This window comes from Carya illinoinensis, chromosome 15 (genome assembly GCF_018687715.1).
Source record: "Carya illinoinensis cultivar Pawnee chromosome 15, C.illinoinensisPawnee_v1, whole genome shotgun sequence".
NCBI lineage: Eukaryota > Viridiplantae > Streptophyta > Magnoliopsida > Fagales > Juglandaceae > Carya > Carya illinoinensis.
Genome location: NC_056766.1, coordinates 17,073,174 through 17,095,461, shown reverse-complemented (window position 1 = coordinate 17,095,461; position 22,288 = coordinate 17,073,174). Strand labels below are relative to the sequence as shown.

General features: G+C 31.0%; 1 protein-coding gene and 1 long non-coding RNA gene across 2 annotated transcripts; both read left to right on the top strand.

Annotated features, from left to right (window-relative positions):
• The first annotated feature begins 148 nt into the window (after positions 1-148).
• Positions 149-1,097, top strand: LOC122295396. Its single transcript, XR_006238052.1, has 2 exons — positions 149-390; positions 837-1,097. It is a non-coding gene; the product is annotated as an uncharacterized LOC122295396 (long non-coding RNA).
• Positions 1,098-14,905: 13,808 nt separating this feature from the next.
• LOC122296607 (sugar transporter ERD6-like 6) lies at positions 14,906-21,396 on the top strand. The gene is made up of 18 exons (XM_043106409.1): positions 14,906-15,567; positions 15,818-15,880; positions 15,954-16,043; positions 16,151-16,210; positions 16,314-16,379; positions 16,468-16,533; positions 16,654-16,729; positions 17,547-17,611; positions 17,700-17,792; positions 17,959-18,039; positions 18,134-18,218; positions 18,683-18,729; positions 19,116-19,178; positions 19,268-19,327; positions 19,420-19,485; positions 19,568-19,627; positions 19,794-19,908; positions 21,009-21,396. Exons 1-18 carry the CDS (start codon positions 15,376-15,378, stop codon positions 21,119-21,121), a joined length of 1,461 nt encoding a protein of 486 aa, XP_042962343.1. The 5' UTR covers positions 14,906-15,375; the 3' UTR covers positions 21,122-21,396.
• The last annotated feature ends 892 nt before the right edge of the window (positions 21,397-22,288 follow it).

Genomic DNA, 22,288 nt, shown 5'->3' with positions numbered 1-22,288 from the left:
ATATATTTTCCTCCGCCACTAATTAAGGAAAGGCAAAAATCATGAGTTCTCCGAATGGCATATGTTGCGATAAAACGACCATTTCCTATTTTAAGCATTCCCCAAGAACCCTATATAAACAAAGCACCATTTCAGTTGATATACACACGATTTTTCATACTCTTATATCATCCCAAGTAAAGAGGAAAAAAAGAAGTTGATTTCTTGGTGTTTGTTTGGAAGAAAGGAAGAAGAAATGGCGAAGGTAGCACTTGTTTTTGTAATCTCCATTGCACTTTTTCTATCAATCCGCTCTGTGGTGGCTGAAGAAAGCCCAGCGGCAAGTCCAATGGCCTCAGACAGCCCTACTCTCTCACCATCATCGAGTGATTCGTTTGGAAATCCAATGGGGTAACTTCTTAGAATTGTAGTTAGATCTTCAAAAGTGAGAAGAGCGATCTACAAGGAAATTTCATAACAATAAATTCATAAACTAACGTGGCATAATATAATATATCATATTTGTTTTATGATATAAAAAAAATTTTACAATCTGATGTATTATATCAAATTATGTTTGTTTGTACGATTATTTGTATGAAATATTTATGTGAATGAATCATTCATCTCTTTGTATTTCCATAAAGAAATCAAAAGTATGAAACAACTTTCCTAAACTACGTATTTTTCTTACACTTTAGAATCTATAAATTGGACAAAAACTTTAGAAAAATTTAATTCAAGATTCAAAATAAATTCATAATACATGTTGATCTATGTTGCTTTTTTTCTTCATAAATATTTTTCAATTTACTTTAACCACCCCCCCCCCCCCCCCCCCCCCCCCCCTTTATCAGGCAGAAGGCTGGAAACGCAGGAGCACCAGCAGGAGATCCGATAGGAGCACCAACCAGTGCATAGAAATATTGATATATAGTGCAATGCAGCACTCAAATTACAACCGATTTGATTATATTTCTTATCAATTTTTTATTTTTTCCAAATAGTAACATGAATCCTCTTCTAGACCCTATTCATGGAAGGGCGATCATGTCCATTCCATCAATGTAATGGTTTCTAATAAGTACAATTGCATAAATGTTATCAATTCTTGACCATGGCTAGCACTTTAATTTGCCTCTTCCATATGTATGATTATTAATATTACTAAATTCTACATCACGAATTGTTCTTTTTTGAGACGGAACATATTATCAGACTTCTAGATAGCCTTTTTGTCTTTTATGTTAAGAATAATATTAGACACAGTTCTAAAGTATATATGCAAGTAGCAACCCATGCGCATTCATTTATAAAAACAAGTTCTTTCATATGGATTTTAGATTTGCCTACTTTTTAAAACGGAGTGGACAAAGTTTGCACATGCTATAACTATATAACTAAAAAAAAAATTATTCCATCTTTTACAAAAAGGGTATTTCTCTCTAAGAATAAAACCCATAACTAATTATAAAAACATATGAAACTTTTAATACAAAATTATAATCAAATGTTTTATTCAAGATGTTATTAATTTTAATATATAGTATGATTAATTCATATAACATTCTACAAGCAACTTATGCATTTGGTAAATATACATATCAATGCTTCAATTGGAGTGGAGTATTAGTTTAATAATTATAAAAATAATTTTTAACCATAAATATTAGAATATATGTCATATTTTAGAAAATTTATAAGATCAATGCAGTCTTTTTTACATATCATATACATTTTAAAAGTTTTAGAAAATATTATTTATATTATATCACTTTATATCACATGCCTCTCCCCATTTTTCATACTCTCGAGCATTAACTATACTCTTTGGTATAAGGCGTATTTAATACAACACGAGTCTCTTTTAGTTTTTAAGTTGCAGGGCCAGCCTTATTTTTGGGAGCAAAGTATAAAATAAACTGACATTTTATGGAATTTTTTCAAAAGAACATGCAACAAATTTATGTGGACGTTAATGTTCAATTGCAGAAAAAGGATCTGGACGTTGCCTTAGCAGGCGCCTAAGCATCCATTTGAAAACAACTATTTTTAGTCATTTTCAAATATTTTATTTTCAAATATCACTAAAATTAAAAATATTTATTATTTTTAAATTTTTAAATTTTTCATCAAATCATTATATAATAATTATAACTTTCTCAAATTTCAAAACAGAACACAAAAAATAATATAAAATCTCAAATTTCAAATAAAAAATAATATTAAAAGATTATATTCGAACAATTTTTTAAGTTTATTATATTTAGTCAAATTTTTATCTCTCATTTTTTAAAACTCAATAAAATATCATAACTCAAACTATTTCACTACTATTTATTAATAATCTAAGATATTATTAAATCCAAACGAGCCATAAGTTGCCTTGCCTTTGAGCTGCGCTTACTAAGACCTGGAGACCATTCTCTTGGAGCATCTGAAATTCTTTGATGTTCTAATTAAGGCCTTTGGTATAAGAATTTATCTTCTTCTCAAGAGGCTGGGAATGTCAATTTGAAGTTCTAAGGCCATTAGGATAAGAATTTATATCCCACATCTCAAACCATATTATGCGACCAATATGGTTGGAGATGTGGGATATTGCGCCTTCCATTTCCGGTTCAAGGCTCAGGTCATTCCATGAGTTGCGGGATTCATGTTGTGAGATTAAACTACGTATTTCATAAGGTTCAAAAGTCATGGCTAAGGAAAGAGATGGAAAGGAGCGAGATGCAAGTGTTTAAGGGGTTGCAGTTCTGTTTGGTGGAGAGTTGGAATTAATGGTGTATTAAAGCTTAATCTAGTAGGAAGGGTTTATTTGCTATTTTAAATTCAAGTCCAGATCGAAATGAAGGGTTTAAAACGATAGCTTTCCTTTTTTTCTCAACAGTTATCCTCTTAGTGGTTAGGATGAATTGGGTCCTGGAGGTGGGCCAAGTTCTCAAAAGACTATGGGTTAGTAGCCCAATTGATGACCCAGGTCCATTGGTCATAAGGATATTGAGCCCTCTCCAATGAGCATGGACGTACCTACTATGTCCAAGCTATAATTAATTCATGTTGAGTGTTTTCCTTGTTAAATTTAAATGTTAAGTATTGTCAATTTTTCCAAATTTTCTACGACGATTTTCCAAAATTGTCACAAAAAAAAAAAATAAAAACCTCACATTTGTTTGTTGTATTTTATGTATATCAAAGTCCAAGGCTCCAAGCCGAAGCAATAAATTATTTTTTCAATTTTGTATTTATCCTCCGTAGCCAGTGTTATTGCCATTTAACACTACAAGAAAAAGGCAATTGCGACTAATTTATAGCAACGAAAAGATTATTAGCAACCAATTACTCTGATAGTCTTTTCGTTGCTATAAATTAATCGCAATTGTCCGTTTTTTTTGTAGTGTAATCAAAATTAAAGATAGATTTTTCACATACTTTCAAGTTCACCAAAGAACTATCACCAGACTAAGTTAAATATAGAAAAATGCTTTAACTACAAAGGAATTATATAAAAGTAACTCTACAAATCGATATAACTTGATATAATACATCAGATTATAAAGTTACTTTTAGATTTAATGGATCACAAAAAATCACGTCAATTTGTTAATTTATTTTTATGTAATCTTTTTGTGTCTGCAGCAGTTCTCTTTAATATATAATTGCAACTGTTTGATTTTATATTTTTTATTTTTAAAAAAGAATAAACTTTATTCATATCTCATGCATTACAAAGTTTTTCAGATCTTGGGCAACTTTCCTTACCTGATCAACACCCACATGCTTCTCGAGTGTAAAGTGATAGTTCTACCACGCGCGCGCAACTGGTTTCCTGACATCAACCTCCACCTAAAATCTGAGATAACCTTCCCACCGCACATCATCTTCTGAGACATCAACATCCACCACCCTACCAATGGAGTTCCCTATCTGCTCACCAACCCTTCTAGTCCTGCAAGCCATAGGCAAATTACGTAACTGAATCCAAAACATCTCAGGTTTTCATCCATGGTGGAGCCAAGCACCTCCTCTTCTCACAGGTTTTCAAATCCTGCAAATCCTCCAATTGTACCTCTATTTCTGCTCTTAGCTGCGCCCCTTGCTCCCCCAGATTCTCCACCACATGAGAGAAAAAACATCACACACAGTGGGACTATTCCTCTTTACTCAGTGGGAGTAAAGAGCCAAAATCCTTCACCTCTTCCGCCAACAGACGACCGAGAAATTTGAAAGCTGTTGGAATTTGAAAGTTCACCAAAACACTACCAAAAGTAGTTAAATTGATTATAAACAAACTAAGTTTAAAAAAACTTTTAACAGTCTAAGAACTCTTCTAAAGAAAAATTAGGAAAATTTTTTATATCAAATTATCATCATACTTGCATCCCACTAAATATGATGTGGCACATTTAATTTATCATCATTGAATAATCATTTATTACATATCTTTTTATTATCAAATAGTGATAAATACACCATATCAAATATAGTATGATACAAGTGAGATGGTGATATAGTGTATAGCATTATTCAAAAAATTAATATCTTTGATAAATTTATAATAAATGCTTTAAGAACTTAAAAAGGCTGAAATTCCTTTTATAAAAGGCACCATATTGAATTTTTTTTTTTTTTTTAATTTCCTGTCGATAACAATACGTAACAAACTTCAAAAACGTTTTAGGTACAAGTTTATTAAACAAGGATTTACTATGCATCAGCCACTATTTATGTTGTACACCACAAATTTATAAATTTTTATAAAATGTAGGCATGCTTTTCATAAAATATATAGATGTTTTTTATAGGATGTGTGGTGTGCAGTAATGAATAGTGGCTGCTCCCAATATTTTCTGATTAAACAATGAACAACTTTTTCATATTAAAATTTTTAGTAAAACTCTACAATTAAAAATTTTATTATAAAAAACTCTATTTAGTATTTCCTATTGCAATCTCAAGCAAACAATACTTACATACGATGGATATGTATTTTTAAAATCACAAACTTTATAACAAATAAAGACTCATGAAATTTAGTAATTTCTTTTGAACTATACTTAAAAGGTAATTTTACATATAATTATTTTAAAAAAAAAAAATCATAACCCTCTTCATGCAAAATTTGAAATTAGAATTAAATAAAACAATTTAAAAAAAAATTAGTATTCTTAATAAAGTGGTAATGACGGGTCATAAAATGAGTTTGTAGAATAATTACCTCCACAAAAAATATTTTAAGTCTAAGTAAATAGATTCACAAGATTTCATTAATCTTGTTTATTCATTATTTTTTTGATAAATTTTGTTATATACAGTCTTTTTTATATATTTTTTATACACTTCACTAATATAATTAATTAAAATAATTATTTAATATTAAAAATAAAATAATTAATTACATTAATAAAATATACAAATGATATGAAAAAATGACTATAAACTTTTGTTTTTATAACTTTTAAATTAGATGGAAAAAGTTAATTTTATCGGGACTTATTGTTGAAGTCCATTGTTTGGTACGCACGTGCAGTAACAAATAGTTGTTTTATGAGCTCGTTAATTACCACGTGACCCTTTTTTGTTTTTTAATGGAACATTTTCTAGACATAAGAGAATCTTCTCTGTACAATTTAATATAATTATATATATACACACATACATATATATATATATATATATGACGAGGGGTGTTAGGTGGAGGTTCAAGCATCTGTAATTCACATAGAATACCTACTATTTCACCTACTTGTATTTGCAAAGAATTACGTTACATATAATTATTTTATTGTATATTTTATATATTTTATTAAAATAATTGATTAAATTAGTTTTTTTATATTAAAAAAATAACACAACCAATCATATTAATAAAATATATAAAAAATATGTAAAAATAACTGCACATATTATTTTTATTTTACAAATTTATTGTTTCGTAATTACTTTGAGCATGGGATATGAAATTAAATTTATTGTAGAGCAAGTTGGATTGGGGATAAAATTCATCTAGATGATTATTCTATGGTTTTTAGATAATATTATGAATAATATTATATATAGTTTTAGAGTGTGTAAATTTCATGCATTTTTAAAAAAGTGAAGTTCAATATTAACAAGTAAGTGTTTTTCATGTAGATTTCATATTTATCTATTTTTTTAAATAAAAAAGAATGTGCAAGACTTGTATATTATAGAACTATAAAAATCATTTTCCTTATGATACTAAATGCTCAATATGTGTTATAAGATTATATTTTATGTATTTATTTTGCGCTTTACCTCGTTTGAATAGTAAAAATATTTCATCTCATCTCATCATATATTTTAATAATATTTTATTTTACTTTATCTAAAATCATCCCATCTCAATATCTAGACGGCACATAAAATTTATAGTTGGACTAAAATTTAAGGATTATGTGATCATATTGTGTGTGTGTGTGTATATTTTCATTTCTTATTACATGTATTGATTATTGTTTACGTGACTTTAGATGCGACAGAGTTGGAAGATGAAGAACTTTTAGATACAAGTTGGCAAAATATTAAGGACACGTCCACATGTCATTTTTGCAGATAATTTTTACCATTACGGTAATTTTTTTTTCTTTCACCATTTTTTTTAAATTATTTATATATTTTTTAAAAATTAAAAAAGTACCTATTTATTTAAAAATACTTAATCAGTAAATAAATAAATAAATAACCATTTCGATAGAAATCATCTGTAAATATAGTGTTTTTCAAATATTAATCTGTTCGACAAAATCAACCGAAAAGTAATTAAAAAGTGCTCTACAGAAATACGTTGTTTGGAAAATCAACATATATAAATATATATATATATATATAAATATATATATATATATATATATATGATCAGAATCTGACTCTGGCAACTATCATTTTTTATTCTTGTTGTTTTGTTGTTGCTGCGACAGCACGTTACAACCAACCTTCTTCTTCTTCTTCTTCAAAGAAAAAATTGGGTGGCTCACGGCCACCGTTGGAGCTGCCGCTAGGGTCTCCCATTAGTTTATTATGTATTTTTTTTAATATATATTTTTTAATATTTTTATACATATTTTTTTAAAATATTTTATAATATTATAAAAAAATACTTACTTAATTATAAAATAATAAATAAATAAATAAATAATCCTAACAGTTACTCTTCACGGGAGTTACGGGCAGAAAGAATAGTATTTTTTAAAAGAATTATATATATTGTTTTAAAGTATTTTTTAAACATTCTTAATTAATAAGATTACAAATTCATTAATAGTCATCGTGTGAGTAATCCTATACACTATATTCTTATTTTATTTTCGTTGTACTCAATAAGTTTATCACTATTAAATGATAAAGAAGTATGTAATAAATGATTATTTAATAGTAATAAATATGTTACATCTTACTTAATAAGATAAAAATAAAATAGTAGTACGGTATATAAAATTTTTTATTAATAAAAGCAATTAATTAGCTAATCAAGCTGGCCTGCTGCCGACACTAAACATGCTGATGTGAAAATCCTTCTTTGTCTAGGTTAATATTTTAGTTTCTTGTATGATATGGATTATGTTGACCATGTAGGAGCTTGAAAGTGATTGCCAATGTCTAGGGCTTTCTAATTATTTTATATTTTTAACCTACTGCTTTGTGTCCTGGGGACCACATTATTTTGGTTGCCAAACATCACTACATGTCAAATGAAAACCCATTCAAATGTATGTAAATTGGGCATGTTGATGATTTGTAGTCAGTTTAAGTTAGAAAGGAACTTCATTTCACTATTCCAATTTTGTGGGTTGATTTTTCTTCTCTAATTTTCTTGTAGGCAGTGCATTCAGGTTGTAAATTTATGTTGGTTAATATTTAACCTTGATTTTCAATTCTATGTGAGAAATTAGACATGGATTTTGAGAAGTAAGTACAAGTTTCTTATAAATTAATTTTACGTATATATGATTTCTACTCCATTTATTATATGTGTGTTTGATTATTTATTATATTGTGTTTGATGGCCTTTATTACTCAATAATAGATGAAATAAGATTTTGTGTAATATCGATATAACCCAAGGGATTGGTGGTGACTCCTCTTCTATTCCAGTGGATGTGGAGGAGCATGGGAGTCTTCCTATTTCTTCATCTACGCATACACAACATCCTATCCGTTCCATCCCACATTTACCCAAGAAATCTCAAAAAACACATAGTAACAATTAGTAGTTTGTGAACATTTTACTAAAGTGCAATCTATTGATTACGATAACCCAAAAGCTCAGTGCAATTATTGCACTCAGCTATATAGTAGTCACTACAAGAATAACACTTCATTTATGATAAACCACATTCAGAATGCATATGAAACTTCCCCTATTAGAGTTAAAAGAGTTGGAAAAAGTCAATCATCTAGTGTTAAAAGGGATGTAGAGGGAAGAGTGTGTAGCACACAAGGTCTAGTTAAGTATGATGTAGAAAAACTTAAGGTATGAACCTCTAAGTTTTTTATTAGGTGTGAATTTCCTTTTGCTCATTGACTTTTCCACCATCAAGGCCACCTGAAATTCCAATGTCAAACAATCAAACTCAATTCTCCGATTGAAATTATATTCATGTTAATTTACTTAATTGTAATGTTGCTACAATTTGTTCCTTAATAGTTTATTATATTATGATCTTTTATTTAAATTATGTGACAACTTGTAATATTTTTTAGACGATTTTTTTTTATAATAGTTTTATCTTAATTTTTATTATTGTAATAACTTAGTTATGATTATTGTAATAACTTAGTAGTATATACTTTGTATTATTCTAAATTATTTTGTTTATTTCTATTTTTTTAGTTAATTTCTTTGCCCAAAATGGTAGGTTTTGGGCCATTTTAGACCCAAAAACATGTTATCAAGGGCCCATTTGGGAGGGCGGAGGGCAGACGGATAGGGTGTCTGCCCCCATATCCCAGCATTCAGATGGGGTACCCTATCCCCCGTGTGCGGGGGCTGGTGCTAGGGGGAAAGACCCGAGTCCCCATCCATGCAAGGGACGAAAAGGGAGCTAGCTTGCCCCATAGGGTGTGGGTAACAACCCTAGCTGTAAGTATGTCCCCGAGACAAACTTGAACCATAACTCGATTAATTCAATCGAAGAAAAAATGGTACTACATTAGTAAGTTTCTACTTATGTGACGCCCCCAAATTCCGTTTGGGATCGGACGGACATTTGAAGCGTCGAGACATGCAACACAAGGTTACGTGCCTCCGTTCATGACATATAAGATGCAATGTTCCTAACATGCATCTAACATTATGCAATATTCGCAGCGGATAATTTTTTTCTTTAGCAATACTATGCACCAAATTGAAAATATCCCAAATACTTAAAACATATTTCATACATAAAAATCTATTGAACAACTAAGATCACAACACTAGTCCAAAATGGTTATGATCCAAAAAGTACTAGAGATGCAACTCAATCGTACAAGTAGTAATTTACGTTAATTACTATATTAACATTTATGTCGCACCGTCGCTTAGTCAACTGTGTCTAGTTGATCAGCTCCTGATTCTCCTTCAGGTCCTGTAACAAGATCTACCATTCGGGGGGAATGGTAGTTGGGACTACCAAAGTGAGATTTGATTACAAATCTCAGTAAGTTAACAAAAAACTTCCACACAAGCTAATAATGCATGGATGACAGTAAAAGCATAAATGCATAATCAAATTCATAAGTAATTAAAGCATAACTTGGCGTGCAACATAGCATAATTGACATAACTTAAATTGAAACATGAACTGAACTTGACTTGACATGAGCTTGATCTGAAACTTGACTTAGCATGAACTTGCTTTGAAACTTGAATTAACATGAAAAATACATACTCCACAGTTGTTGTGGCCCCATGTATTCTACACAAACTTGACTTAACATGAAAAATACATACTCCATAGTTGTTGTGGCCCCATGTATTCTACACAAGCTTGACTTAACATGAAAAATACATACTCCACAGTTGTTGTGGCCTTATGTATTCTACGTGTAAATACATACTCCACAGTTGTTGTGGCCCCATGTATTCTACACAAACTTGACTTAACATGAAAAATACATACTCCACAGTTGTTGTGGCCCTATGTATTCTACACAAATTGAATGTATTCAAGATGAAATGTGACTGGAATACGAAAGGACTGGAGCCCTGACGTAACATAACGTGATTTGAACATAACTTGAAATACATGACCAACTTGAGATAGAAACATTTCGTAACATGGCATAACATATAATAGACAACATATTTAACATGACATACTTGTAATGTACAATAATACATGACAGAATATATTATGTAACAGATAAAAATTGATGATAGAATAAATTCTGTATAATAGACAATTACGTGATAACTTGGCATGGCATGACATATATGATAACATACATACATACACTGTAGTTCCTTTACTTAGCACACATACACAGTAGACTGCTAGTAAGTTAAAAGCTAACTTACCTCGATCTCCGCGTTTCTTATAAAACTTCAAGTGCGACCACGAGGAACTGTAATTAGTGATTCTAAAAGTTAGAACTAAATCACTAAATATTTGAAATATGGAAAATACTAACTTAAAAAGTAAAATTTTCATTTTACTCTCTACATGTGGGAAAATGACCGTTTTACCCATAACTTAAGGATTTTGCATACTAACTCCAAAAGTTTCTAAAATTTACATTCCTCATGTAATTTTGTTCTAAACTTAAATATCAACTCAGAAAAATTTAAAACAAAACACAACTATGAAGAACACACTATGGCCGAAACATCCATAGGCCATTTCCCTTGATTTTTGTTGCAATTCTTTCCAATTTCAAAACTCATGCTTAAACCAAAATTTTGCAATAAACATCTTCCAATCTTAAGTTCAAAACCATACTTAAAACATCCATTTAGAAAAAGCTAATAATTAACACCAAACTTTTTTGTAAAAAGATCCAAGCACTTAAATCACAAGTTTTGACCTTAAATCAAAACATCTCCAAGAATTTTAAAAAAATCAAATCTTACTTCTAACATATTCATAATATCATCCTAACATCAACCATGCTTTAAATCATCAAACTAAAGTCACCAAAATCACAAAATAGCATTTGGAGTTTTTGGTTTTACACTTAGTCTAAAAACAGAAACTTTTTCCTCAACTAGTTTTGATAAATCTCTTGATCTATGACTTATAAATATATGATCTTCAAACCAAACCATCACATGGTTTAAAAAGATGTCCTAAAACATATATAAGCTTCTAATTCAAGATCAAATGGTTAGAAATTAACCAAAACATAAATTTAGCCAAGAATATCCACACTTTGGCTTATTTGAATATCTCTTTGCATAAAATTTCATATCTTTGAAACTAACATCAAATATCTTCAAAATAATAGTATAACATGTATATAAGATACTTAAGATCCTCCAATAAAATTATTAAAGTCATTAGAATAGGTTTAGACCACCAAAGAGTTAAACTTTCTCAAAACAGAAACTGTTTTTCTTCTTCCAGTTTCTAAGTTTCTAAATCTAAGAAATATTTCATCAAAACCTTTAATCATGCAAAAATCCTCAACCAATAATCACATATACATGTTAACAATACTCCATAAAAATTTCGGACCAATATCTATCCATTAGCTTGGTCAAAAACTCCAAACTATAACATATTCTCCAGTTTATCTCCTAGAATGACCTTTCTATAGTTTACATAATATTTGACTGACCAAATGATCTTCAAATGGGGCAAATAAGATATCCATGTAAACTAGACTCAAAAAGGAACAACTTATATGAAGGAGACTTTATGATAAAACACTTATAAAAGCTTCGAAATGGGTATGCAAAAGACCTCCTAAAAGCTATCCGAGAGAGAGTGTTTGATATTCTTTCAATGGAAAGTGTAAATGAAGATAATTTCGTGGGGAGAGGTGGCTGGAGATACTTATGGATGAGATATGGAAGAGATGAGGCTGGAGTTGAGAGTTGAGTGTAGTTTTCTCCTACCCAAAATATCTATAAAAGATTATCTCATAATATTATATCCAATAGTATCTACAAAAAATCAACTTAAGATATTTTTATCTAATAATATCTATAAAAATCAACTCAAAATATTTTTACCCAATAATATTCATGAAAATTACCTCAAGATATTTCTTTTTATCTAATAATATCTACAGTTTTGAACAGACGTTTTGTCCGAAAATATGAAAAAATGTTATTGCGCCATAAGACTTTAAATAACCCTCCGAGTCTAATGGCACAAACCATAATACATTTTGACACTTCTAACTATCTCCAATAATCAAAAACATACTTCTGATACCATAATAAATAATAACACTAACTATGTAGTTAGACAAAAACCTATACGATTAATGGATTCGTGAAAACTTATGGGGTTTTCACGAGATTCCTAAAGTTAATAGAAATTTCACAATTGAATTTCTAGCGAGCTGTTACAACTTAGGGCATGTTTGGATACAAGAAACCTCTCAACTCATCTCATTTAATCATTATAACTTTTTAAATTTCTAAACAAAATACAATAAACAATTCAACTTTTTCAAATATATAAAAAAAAATTAAGAAATAATATTCTAACAAAATTTTATTTAACTTTTAATTTTTATTTCATCTCATCTTAACTCACTATCCAAAACTCTCTTTAATATTACGTCGTCAACGAAGACTTGAATCTATGACCTTCGTCCATCTTTATGTTTTTGAAAACCTCTTCAACTAATCTAGCACTCGTGGTGGTGCATTTCGTAAATGATTTTGATTAAAAAAAAATGATCTCATAAAACTAAACACTTAAATTGACATAACTTGACGTTAGATTATAAAATTATTTTTATTTTAAAGTAGATTTGACGTATAATATAAAGTTCATATATATTAATTTGTAAATTTATTTTTTTGAGATATATTTATGATTATAACACTTCTTATCTCTCCATTAAGTTAAGTGCTGGTCTTGAATTTAAAACAAATATGCACTATGTAATTATAACTTATATGACTGGTTTCTGGTTCACTCGTTACAATTTATAGATATGAACATCTTCTACAGCAAAGACTCCCTAAGGCCGCATGAAAAACCATCATGGTAAAGCAAGTTTGATGGTATTTTGAGGAGGAGAAATGATATTTGCAGTAGTGATTGTGCAAGCGGCGTGCAGTCACTTTGAAAAAAATAAATTAATATGGGATCCACATAAAAAAAAAAAATTAACTTTTTAATTGTAGATCCCACTTTTTTTCAAAGCGATTATACGGTATTTACAATTTCATGACTGTATGAGGCATTGTTGTATGAAGAGAGAGGGAGAGAGAGAGAGGAGGACGTATTAGCATTGTATGATGTAGCGTTGAGTTGTATGTTACAGAGACTTTTATATATTTGGGTTTTGTCTTTCACATGATTTGGTTTCGTATGTGTCAATACCTGAGTAGTAGGATCAAACATCAACTTCATAAAACTTCCCTTTCATCTCCTCTGCAGAATCTTGAGTTGATGGGTATGAATAGAATTATCAAAACTTCAAAACACTCGATTGCATTGTTTACATAGTTGAGTTTCAATTTTAGTTCATTCGATTTTAATTAAGGATTTAATATAATATTAACATTATTATATTTAAAAATAATACTTACAATTGTGAGTATGCAAACGCCGTACAATCATTTTAAAAAATTTAAATAAATACGGGATTCACATGAAAGGAAAATTAATTTTTTAATAATAGATACCACTCTTTTCTAAAGTGATATTTACATATTTTACAACTGTACGTAACATTACTTATTATACTTTCATGTTAAAATATCATATTTTCTACCAAGATTGATGTGCTTTCAAATCAAATCAAATCAAATTCACACACTCTTATCAATATTAATAAATGAATGATCATTCATCATTTCACATAACATATTTTATATATTTTAATATTATTTTTTATTTTATTTTGTTTTATTTTTGTTCAACTAATTGAGTTATTTTATTTATCATCCATACATCACATATTTATTATAAAAAAAATAAAAAAATAAGTATAATATATAGTGTGTAAAAATGATAAATAAAATTATTCTTAATAAATTTATACTATTAACAAGTATGTGGTTTCAAACACTTTTCATAATTTTGAGAGTGCTGGACATAAGATGTAGATTCCATAATATTTATTACAAGGATAATGGGTCGGTTTGGTTACTAAACACACTTCAATTCACTTCATCTTATCATATACCTTTTTCAAATCTCCACACTTTTTCAAATTTCTATATAAAATATAATAAAAAATTTAACTTTTTCAAATTCTAATATACTCATAATATTTAAAATTAATATTCTTATTCAACTCAACTCAACCTAACATCTAAATCCAACCTAAATATCGTGTAGTCAATATGTTTGCTTTTCTCTTTTTAAAAGGTATTGAGGCAGAAAATGGTAAGAAATCTCAATCCCATATTCAACATACTGCTTATTGTTAGATCTAAGTATGACTTATATATTAATTGCATTATTAGTGTTAAAAATTGTATGAAGTAAAATAGAAAAAATTAAGAAAAATAGTTTAACTATAAAATAATTAAATAAAAATTAGAAATGATAATTGTAATTATGAGTCTGCAAAGGCAATACAATCATTTAAAAAAAATAAAAATAGAATTTATGTGAAAAAAATTAATTTTTTAATAATAAATTATACTCTTTTTTAAAATAATTATATAATTCTTGAATATTTACAATTATACGAACATTACTCATTATCTTTATTCATAAATTTAATTTTATATAACCTCTTCTGTATTAATTTAAGTGCATGCTTGTTGATTAGCCATAGCCAGATGATCTCTGACAGTTTGGTGGTCGTGGTCGTGGCCGTGGCATGACAGTCGAGCACTCGGACAGTTAACAGATAGATAATTGGACAGAAGTCTGAGGCACAACGGATCAATATCCCTCTCTCTCTCTCTCTCTGTCTCGCCCTGCTTCTATTTTTAAACTCTATCTCACTGCATAGTCGTTCGTCCGATCCAAACTCAATCCCAGATGGAACCTAATCATCCTTGTTCCTGATTACTTCTTCCAAACCCAATCCAATATCTCCCCGAAATAAACTCATCTAACAGCTAGGCTAGAGCCTAAATTCTTACATCTACAGTTGTATCCATTTTTATTGTTGAAGTTTCCCTCTTTTCAGCGATCATTTATCTCTCGGACATTTTATCAAACTGATAATACGCACTTCGCTCCGATTTGCAGAGCGATTGTGATATATTGGTGTGGGGATTGCGTGGTTCTGTGTTTCTGAGAGAGAAAAATGAGTTTCAGGGATGAGAGCGACGATGGGAAGGATCTTAGGAAGCCGTTCCTACACACGGGTAGCTGGTACCGTATGGGGTCGAGGCAGTCCAGTATGATGGGCTCATCCCAGGCCATTCGTGACAGCTCCATATCTGTCGTCGCCTGTGTTTTGATCGTCGCTTTGGGCCCTATCCAGTTCGGTTTCACTGTAAGCAGTTTTTTTTTTAAGTCGACGTTCCTCTGCCACTCTCGTTCTCGTTTCCTATTTTCAGAACCTACTGTTTTTCAAAATTTTCCAACAAAATAAGCTCAGTTAAGGTTTCTGTGATTGCTGGAGTCAGATGTTAATGTTAGGAAACCAAACGAACAAATGCACCCAAGCGTCATTGGTTTCTTTCGCTTATTCCCTAGTTTTTTTGGAAACCAAATAGAGAATTTATGTTCTCCTTATTGTGCAGTCTGGGTATTCATCCCCTACACAATCAGCAATCACTGAGGATCTTGGACTTTCGGTTTCGGAGGTGTGAATCTCTGCTGCCTTCACGTCGTTTGGGTTGTTGTTTTCATAAGTTTCTAATCATGTTCTTGGTCCAGTATTCTATATTCGGCTCTCTGTCCAATGTGGGAGCAATGGTTGGGGCAATAGCAAGCGGTCAGATTTCAGAGTATATTGGGCGAAAAGGGGTGGGACTGGTTCCTTCATTGTTTCATTTAGTGTATTACACATTGCGTTAATTATTTGCTTGTTTTGGTTTTAATGACGAGTATTACATGATCATGATAAATTGCAGTCTCTAATGATTGCCGCTATTCCTAATATTATCGGGTGGCTTGCCATATCATTTGCGAGAGTAAGTTAATAATGATTGTCTAGTCTTATTTTTGACAATAGGCATATGGAAAGTGTTGGGTAATGCATGTCGTTTTCTATGAAAAGTTCACTGCTCTGTGTAGGATGTTTCATTTCTCTACATGGGAAGGCTGCTGGAAGGGTTTGGTGTAGGAATTATATCTTATACGGTAATGTTCGGCTTCATCTTTGTTCTTCTAGTATGGTATTTTGTGAAAGATTAATTCACAAGGTAATTGATTTCGTTGATTATCTTAGGTCCCTGTATACATAGCTGAGATAGCACCTCAAAACTTGAGGGGGGCTCTGGGTTCAGTGAACCAGGTTTGCTGTGTTTGCTAGTTTACTCTTACCATGGTGGTTTCAATCATACAACATGAGACTTCAATCACTGGCCACTTCAGGTTTTAATTTCTTTATAACCTTTTCATTTTGTGTCTGTAGCTCTCAGTCACCATTGGAATAATGCTGGCTTATCTGCTGGGACTTTTCGTCCAATGGAGAATACTAGCAATTTTGGGTAATCATCTGAAAAATTCCCTCCGGTGGTCACAATTCTCCTCTCATTCTCTTCATATTTCTGCTCATATAGATGAATCCGCACTTGTTTGCAAGTGTTAAAATTTGATGATTTTGTTTTAATTAGAAGCTTAGTAGGTATGGAACTTGCTTTCCTCAATGACTCAAAGTTTTCAGCCTGCAACATTCAAGAAGATCATGTCTTTATTAAAAAGTTTATTTTTGTTTTAACTTTTATCACACTTTTGGTTATGAAGTGTTGAAGTCATACCATTACTTTCTCTCAATGAAAAAAGTGGAAGTTGTTCCTATTGTCAGTTTGGAATTAAAATTTGACCGTATTTCTAACTTAGCAACATTCAATGTCTAGTTGTTCTATACCTGTTTGAGTTATTGATCATGTACTCTTTTATAGTTTTTATTTTCATGTAGTATGATAATCTAGTTGTATGCTTAGTAGCTAGTCTTATTATGTGAATAACTTTACCAATTTTATCTTTTCCAAAAAAGCTTCTGGGCCAAAGTCCTGAATTGGAAGACTATATTACAAAACTTCTAAAAGTTGAGGCCTTTCCACACAATTACTGGAGACTTCAGGGTGCTGTTTTTTGGTTTGTTCTGAGAGTGCTTGTACAATCTTTGAATGATTTCTTGCACTTCTCCATTTGATCAATTCAGATCAATTTATAAGTTAGAAGTTAATTTTACTTCTCATATAAAGGAGTATGAAAAATGTGAATCAGATGTAATTGAACGAAAGGTGTCATACATTAGAAAGAATCTTGGGAATGATAGAACATTGTGACTCTCTGTTGCAGGTATACTGCCATGTACGATATTAATACCTGGTCTTTTTTTCATCCCAGAATCCCCTAGATGGCTGGTAATTTTTTTATTTTTAAAATCGGTTCTATTCATAAATGGATGTATTATTATAGTTTCTTGATGTGTGCTTTCTTTTCTGAATCCAGGCAAAAATGGGTATGACAGAAGAATTCGAAACTTCTTTGCAAGTTCTCCGTGGCTTTGATACTGATATTTCCACTGAAGTAAATGACATCAAGGTAATGGTTGCTAGTCTACAAGTTATACTTGTTTAATGTTTTAACCTTATTCTTTAATATTCAAAGTGATTTATCCCTTCCAGATAGAACTCTTGAATTATATAGGTAATAATCCATGTCTCTGGGAAGCCCCTATTTAAACAATAGCCAAATATGCGATTTGCAGAGATCTGTAGCATCAACAAGTAGAAGGTCGACTATCCGGTTTGCAGAACTCAAACAAAGAAGATATTGGCTTCCTTTGATGGTATTAAGTGCTTTTCCGCACAGATTTGGTTTTCCTTTGGTCATTGTTGTGGCTTCAACCTAGTTTTTTTTTTTGGCGAATTGATATCTTGCAGATTGGAATTGGATTACTTCTTCTGCAACAGCTTAGTGGAATCAATGGTGTCCTGTTCTATTCCAGTACCATCTTTGCATCTGCTGGTAAGCATGAACTCATTTCCCCATCTTGCTTGAAGCATTTCATAGGAGTGGTGCCCTTGAATCAAGTTAGTCCTAAATCACTGTATTTTTCTTGTTTTAACCTGACCGGTAGGACCTCTCTCTCTCTCTCTCTCTACCAAAAACTTTTTGGCTCAGTTTGCAGGTGAGAATGTTAATTGGGGGCATTGCATCTTCAGAATCTCTATACAGTACCTAAATGAACCGCTTACTGCATCAAGCAGCCTTTTTCCATATCAAATCCTTTTCACAATAAGTAAACGGCTTTCTAGTATCCATACATGGTTTCCATAATATAATACATCCTGAAACAGCCCATAATTTATCAATGGTCTTGTATTCACCATTAACGTTGGTTTAAACTAAATAAACGTTGCTTGTCCAATTTAAACTCTTGTATCAGCTTAATGCTCAACTATCTTATTAGTTTCCATAATTTTCTGCAGGGGTTACATCAAGCAATGTGGCTACGTTTGGACTTGGTGCTGTTCAGGTACATATTATAGATAAAGTCGAGTATATGCATATAAATTCTCAGGGCAAAATGCAGTTTCTTCTCTCTAACTAACCTGTCTTGCAATAAGCACCATAAATTACCAAAAATGACACATTGTACCCTCGTTAAATTTGGCCATCAAGATTGTGCCACAGTTAACCTATTTTTCATCCATCTTAACACTCAAAATTGGACTAGGGTGCTATTTGGAAGTTGGTGATAGTTATGGGGTGTAATTTTTCAATTTTTTGAAGTTTAGAGTGCACATTGTAAACTGTCTATAGTTAGTGGGTGGAAAGTGTGTTTTTCCTATTCTATAAAGTTATTCTCCTGATCTCTAATGTTCTCAAGCCATGTGCACATAAAATTTGTATGCCATCCAGGTCATTGCCACTGGAGTGACTACATGGTTGGCAGACAAAGCAGGCCGCCGGCTTCTTCTTATTGTGAGTTTGAGCATTTCTCTCATTGTTTATTCATTGTTAATCATCTACATAGAGGAGGAAAGTATACTTTTTTTACTGTTTTGTTGCAGATTTCTTCCTCTGGAATGACTGTTAGCCTCCTAATTGTTGCAGTGTCATTCTTTGTGAGGGTAATAATACAGTGGATTTTGTAGAATTGGAAATTTTTAAGGAATCGCATGCATGTGATAAGTTTAAAGAAAATTGTTTCTAACGATCTCAGGATTTTGTGTCGGATGATTCTACTTTATACAGTGTAACGAGTATCACGTCGGTGGTTGGAGTTGTGGTATGTCTTTACTTCACGTTGTTATATGGTGAATCTTAATGCTATCATTTCTTTCATCAGTCTAACCAATTATTTCTTTCAGGCAATGGTAGTTACCTTCTCTCTGGGGGTTGGAGCCATTCCGTGGCTTATAATGTCAGAGGTATCACCATTTATATTACAGTACATTTTTCTACAGTTAATAGAAGCAACTTAAAGACTGTTCATTTGAGACCATGCGACCTCTTCTTTGTCAAAAGAAAATATGGGCCTATGTAATTTGCTACAGTTAATGTTATGGCGAATTTATTTTATAATTTTTAATGCAGATCCTTCCAATCAATATTAAGGGTCTTGCTGGTAGTGTAGCAACACTTGGCAACTGGTTCATGGCCTGGGTGGTTACGTTGACTGCAAACATGCTCTTAGAATGGAGTGGTGCAGGTTTGCCTCTCTCTGCTACCTAAGGAAAAACATAACAACAAACAAAAAACCTTCTTCCCTCTCCATCCAACTAAACGGGCTCAAGACTTGGACATTCTGGATTTGATTTTATATTAGGAGTTGCCCTAGATTATCTGATACACAGGTTTAATGGGTGGGATTGTGTACCAAGCAGTAGCTGGGAGCACGTTTTGTGCAGAGGGTGCAATTCGACGTACTGAACTTCTAAAGAGTTGTTAGTTATATGATTTTTAAAAACATTTTAACATTTTTTTTATAATTATTGTTGCCGCTAAAAAACTTATTGTTACTTAGAATATTTTTATGATTACAAAAAAAAAAAAAAAAAATTGGGGATTGATAGTATTTAGATCCATATGTTAATTAGGGATTTAAAAAACAATAATCTATTTTTCCATTTTAAAAACAACACAATCCAGTCTATTAAACAGCAACACACAAGGTAAAATTCCAAAAGCGTAAAGAATTAAGAAAACAAAAGAGTCCTTATCTCTAGAATCATGTAATTCTATTCTAATTGTAACTGAAGTACAAAGGCCTTTAAAAAAGCCTAATTAATAACCAATGTAAACCGTTGATGGCTTGATAAAATAAAAATAAAAAACAGATAGTGATGGCTTCATCTTTTGGTAATTTATTCTTTTAGTATCTTTATTCATTAAGTAGAGGACAATTGTAATGAATTTTTTAATTGAAGTAAGAAGCTTTTAGCGAAAAACATAGTGTTGTATCAATTTATTTTTAATTATTATAATTAGAGTCTGCACCCACTGAAGTATAATCCTCTAGCTTTGCCATGGTATCAACGGTTTAATTTACAGTGGTTAGTCTGAAGGACCTGGCAGCTTGGTGAGGTTTCACATCATTTGGGAAAAAAAGAAAAAAAAAAAAAAAAAAAAAAAAAAAGAAAATAAGCAGGTTAACAGTGCATTTCTCTGCCTGACAAAATGTAGATCAATCACCAACATTGACCCACTGATGGAATTGTTATCTATTCACTTTTAGCAAGTTGTTTTTTTTTTTTACTGTTACTTTTTTATTGTGTTTTAACTGATTTAGGCTGTCTCTGTTATCAACAGGAACCTTCACCATTTACATGATTTTGTGTGCTTTCACTCTGGCATTTGTTATCATTTGGGTCCCTGAAACCAAAGGGAGAACTCTGGAAGAAATTCAGTGGTCCTTCAGATAAGATTTTCCTTTGTTTTTGTTCTCTCTTCCCTCTTTGTTAGAAGAAGCAGATTTTGCAATGCCCCCCACAGATTCTGTGAAATGCGAACTTGTATATCCTTCAATTATTACTATTATCGTTGTTGCTGCTGAATAAAGACAGCTTTTTCGGCCAGAACTGTTCCTTGGCTTGTATTGCTGCTAGCATGCAACCTGCCTCCATAATTTCCGCTGTATCTGTGTTCAACAGTGGCCTCATTTAATTGTTTAATTCATTCAGACAAGTTTACAAGCAAATAGCATTCACATTGAGACAAAGTGCATACATGAATAGATTGCTAGAAAGTTAAGACACATCTTATGCATCTAAGTAGGTCAAGTTATAAGAATTCTTCATTTATGAAACGGAACAAATTGTCTGAGAGCTTCTGCAGGACTCTTTCTATGAAGAAATTTAGTGCAGTATCAAGTTGTCTGCAACTCTGCATGAGCTACTGTCTACATATTTTGATGATGAGAATCATTCTATGCATTGAAAATGCATCTATAACATCTACATTAATGTTAAGACATAAAAATTATTAAACTTACATCTTTCCATTAGTTTAAACTTTTTTGAGATAAGTGCTAATTTCATATGGTATCTGATCAAAGGTCTTGAATTCAAATCATGATTTTATACTTTATTTCATTTAATTAAATATTCTACGTATTGGACCCATTTATTAAGGAGGAGTTTGGCCTATATGTGAGAGGAATGAAATCAACATTTATTTCAAAAGGTTAAGTCAATGAAAATAGATAAATTTAATAATTTATATTTGTTTTAATAGATGAAACTCACAAATGATTACACGAGATATGATGCAAATGGTCTTTCTGTTTCTTCGTGACTTCATTTTGTCAAATGTCTCCATCTCTCTCTATAATCCAATTAATTGAAGCTACACTCCATTTTCTTTTCCGTCTTCATTTATAAATTTGTAGTTATTTTTTAATCATTTTAAAGTATTATTTTAATATCCTTAATCATAAAAAATAAAAAAGAAATATATATAATTTTATTAATAGTTACTTTCTTAATCACTAAGTAAAAAAATTAAAATTAAAATATTCAAACAGTAACTTTGAACGGTAACATTGAGGGGAGCCAATTAGCATTTTCTTTATAACTTTGTTATAATGAATT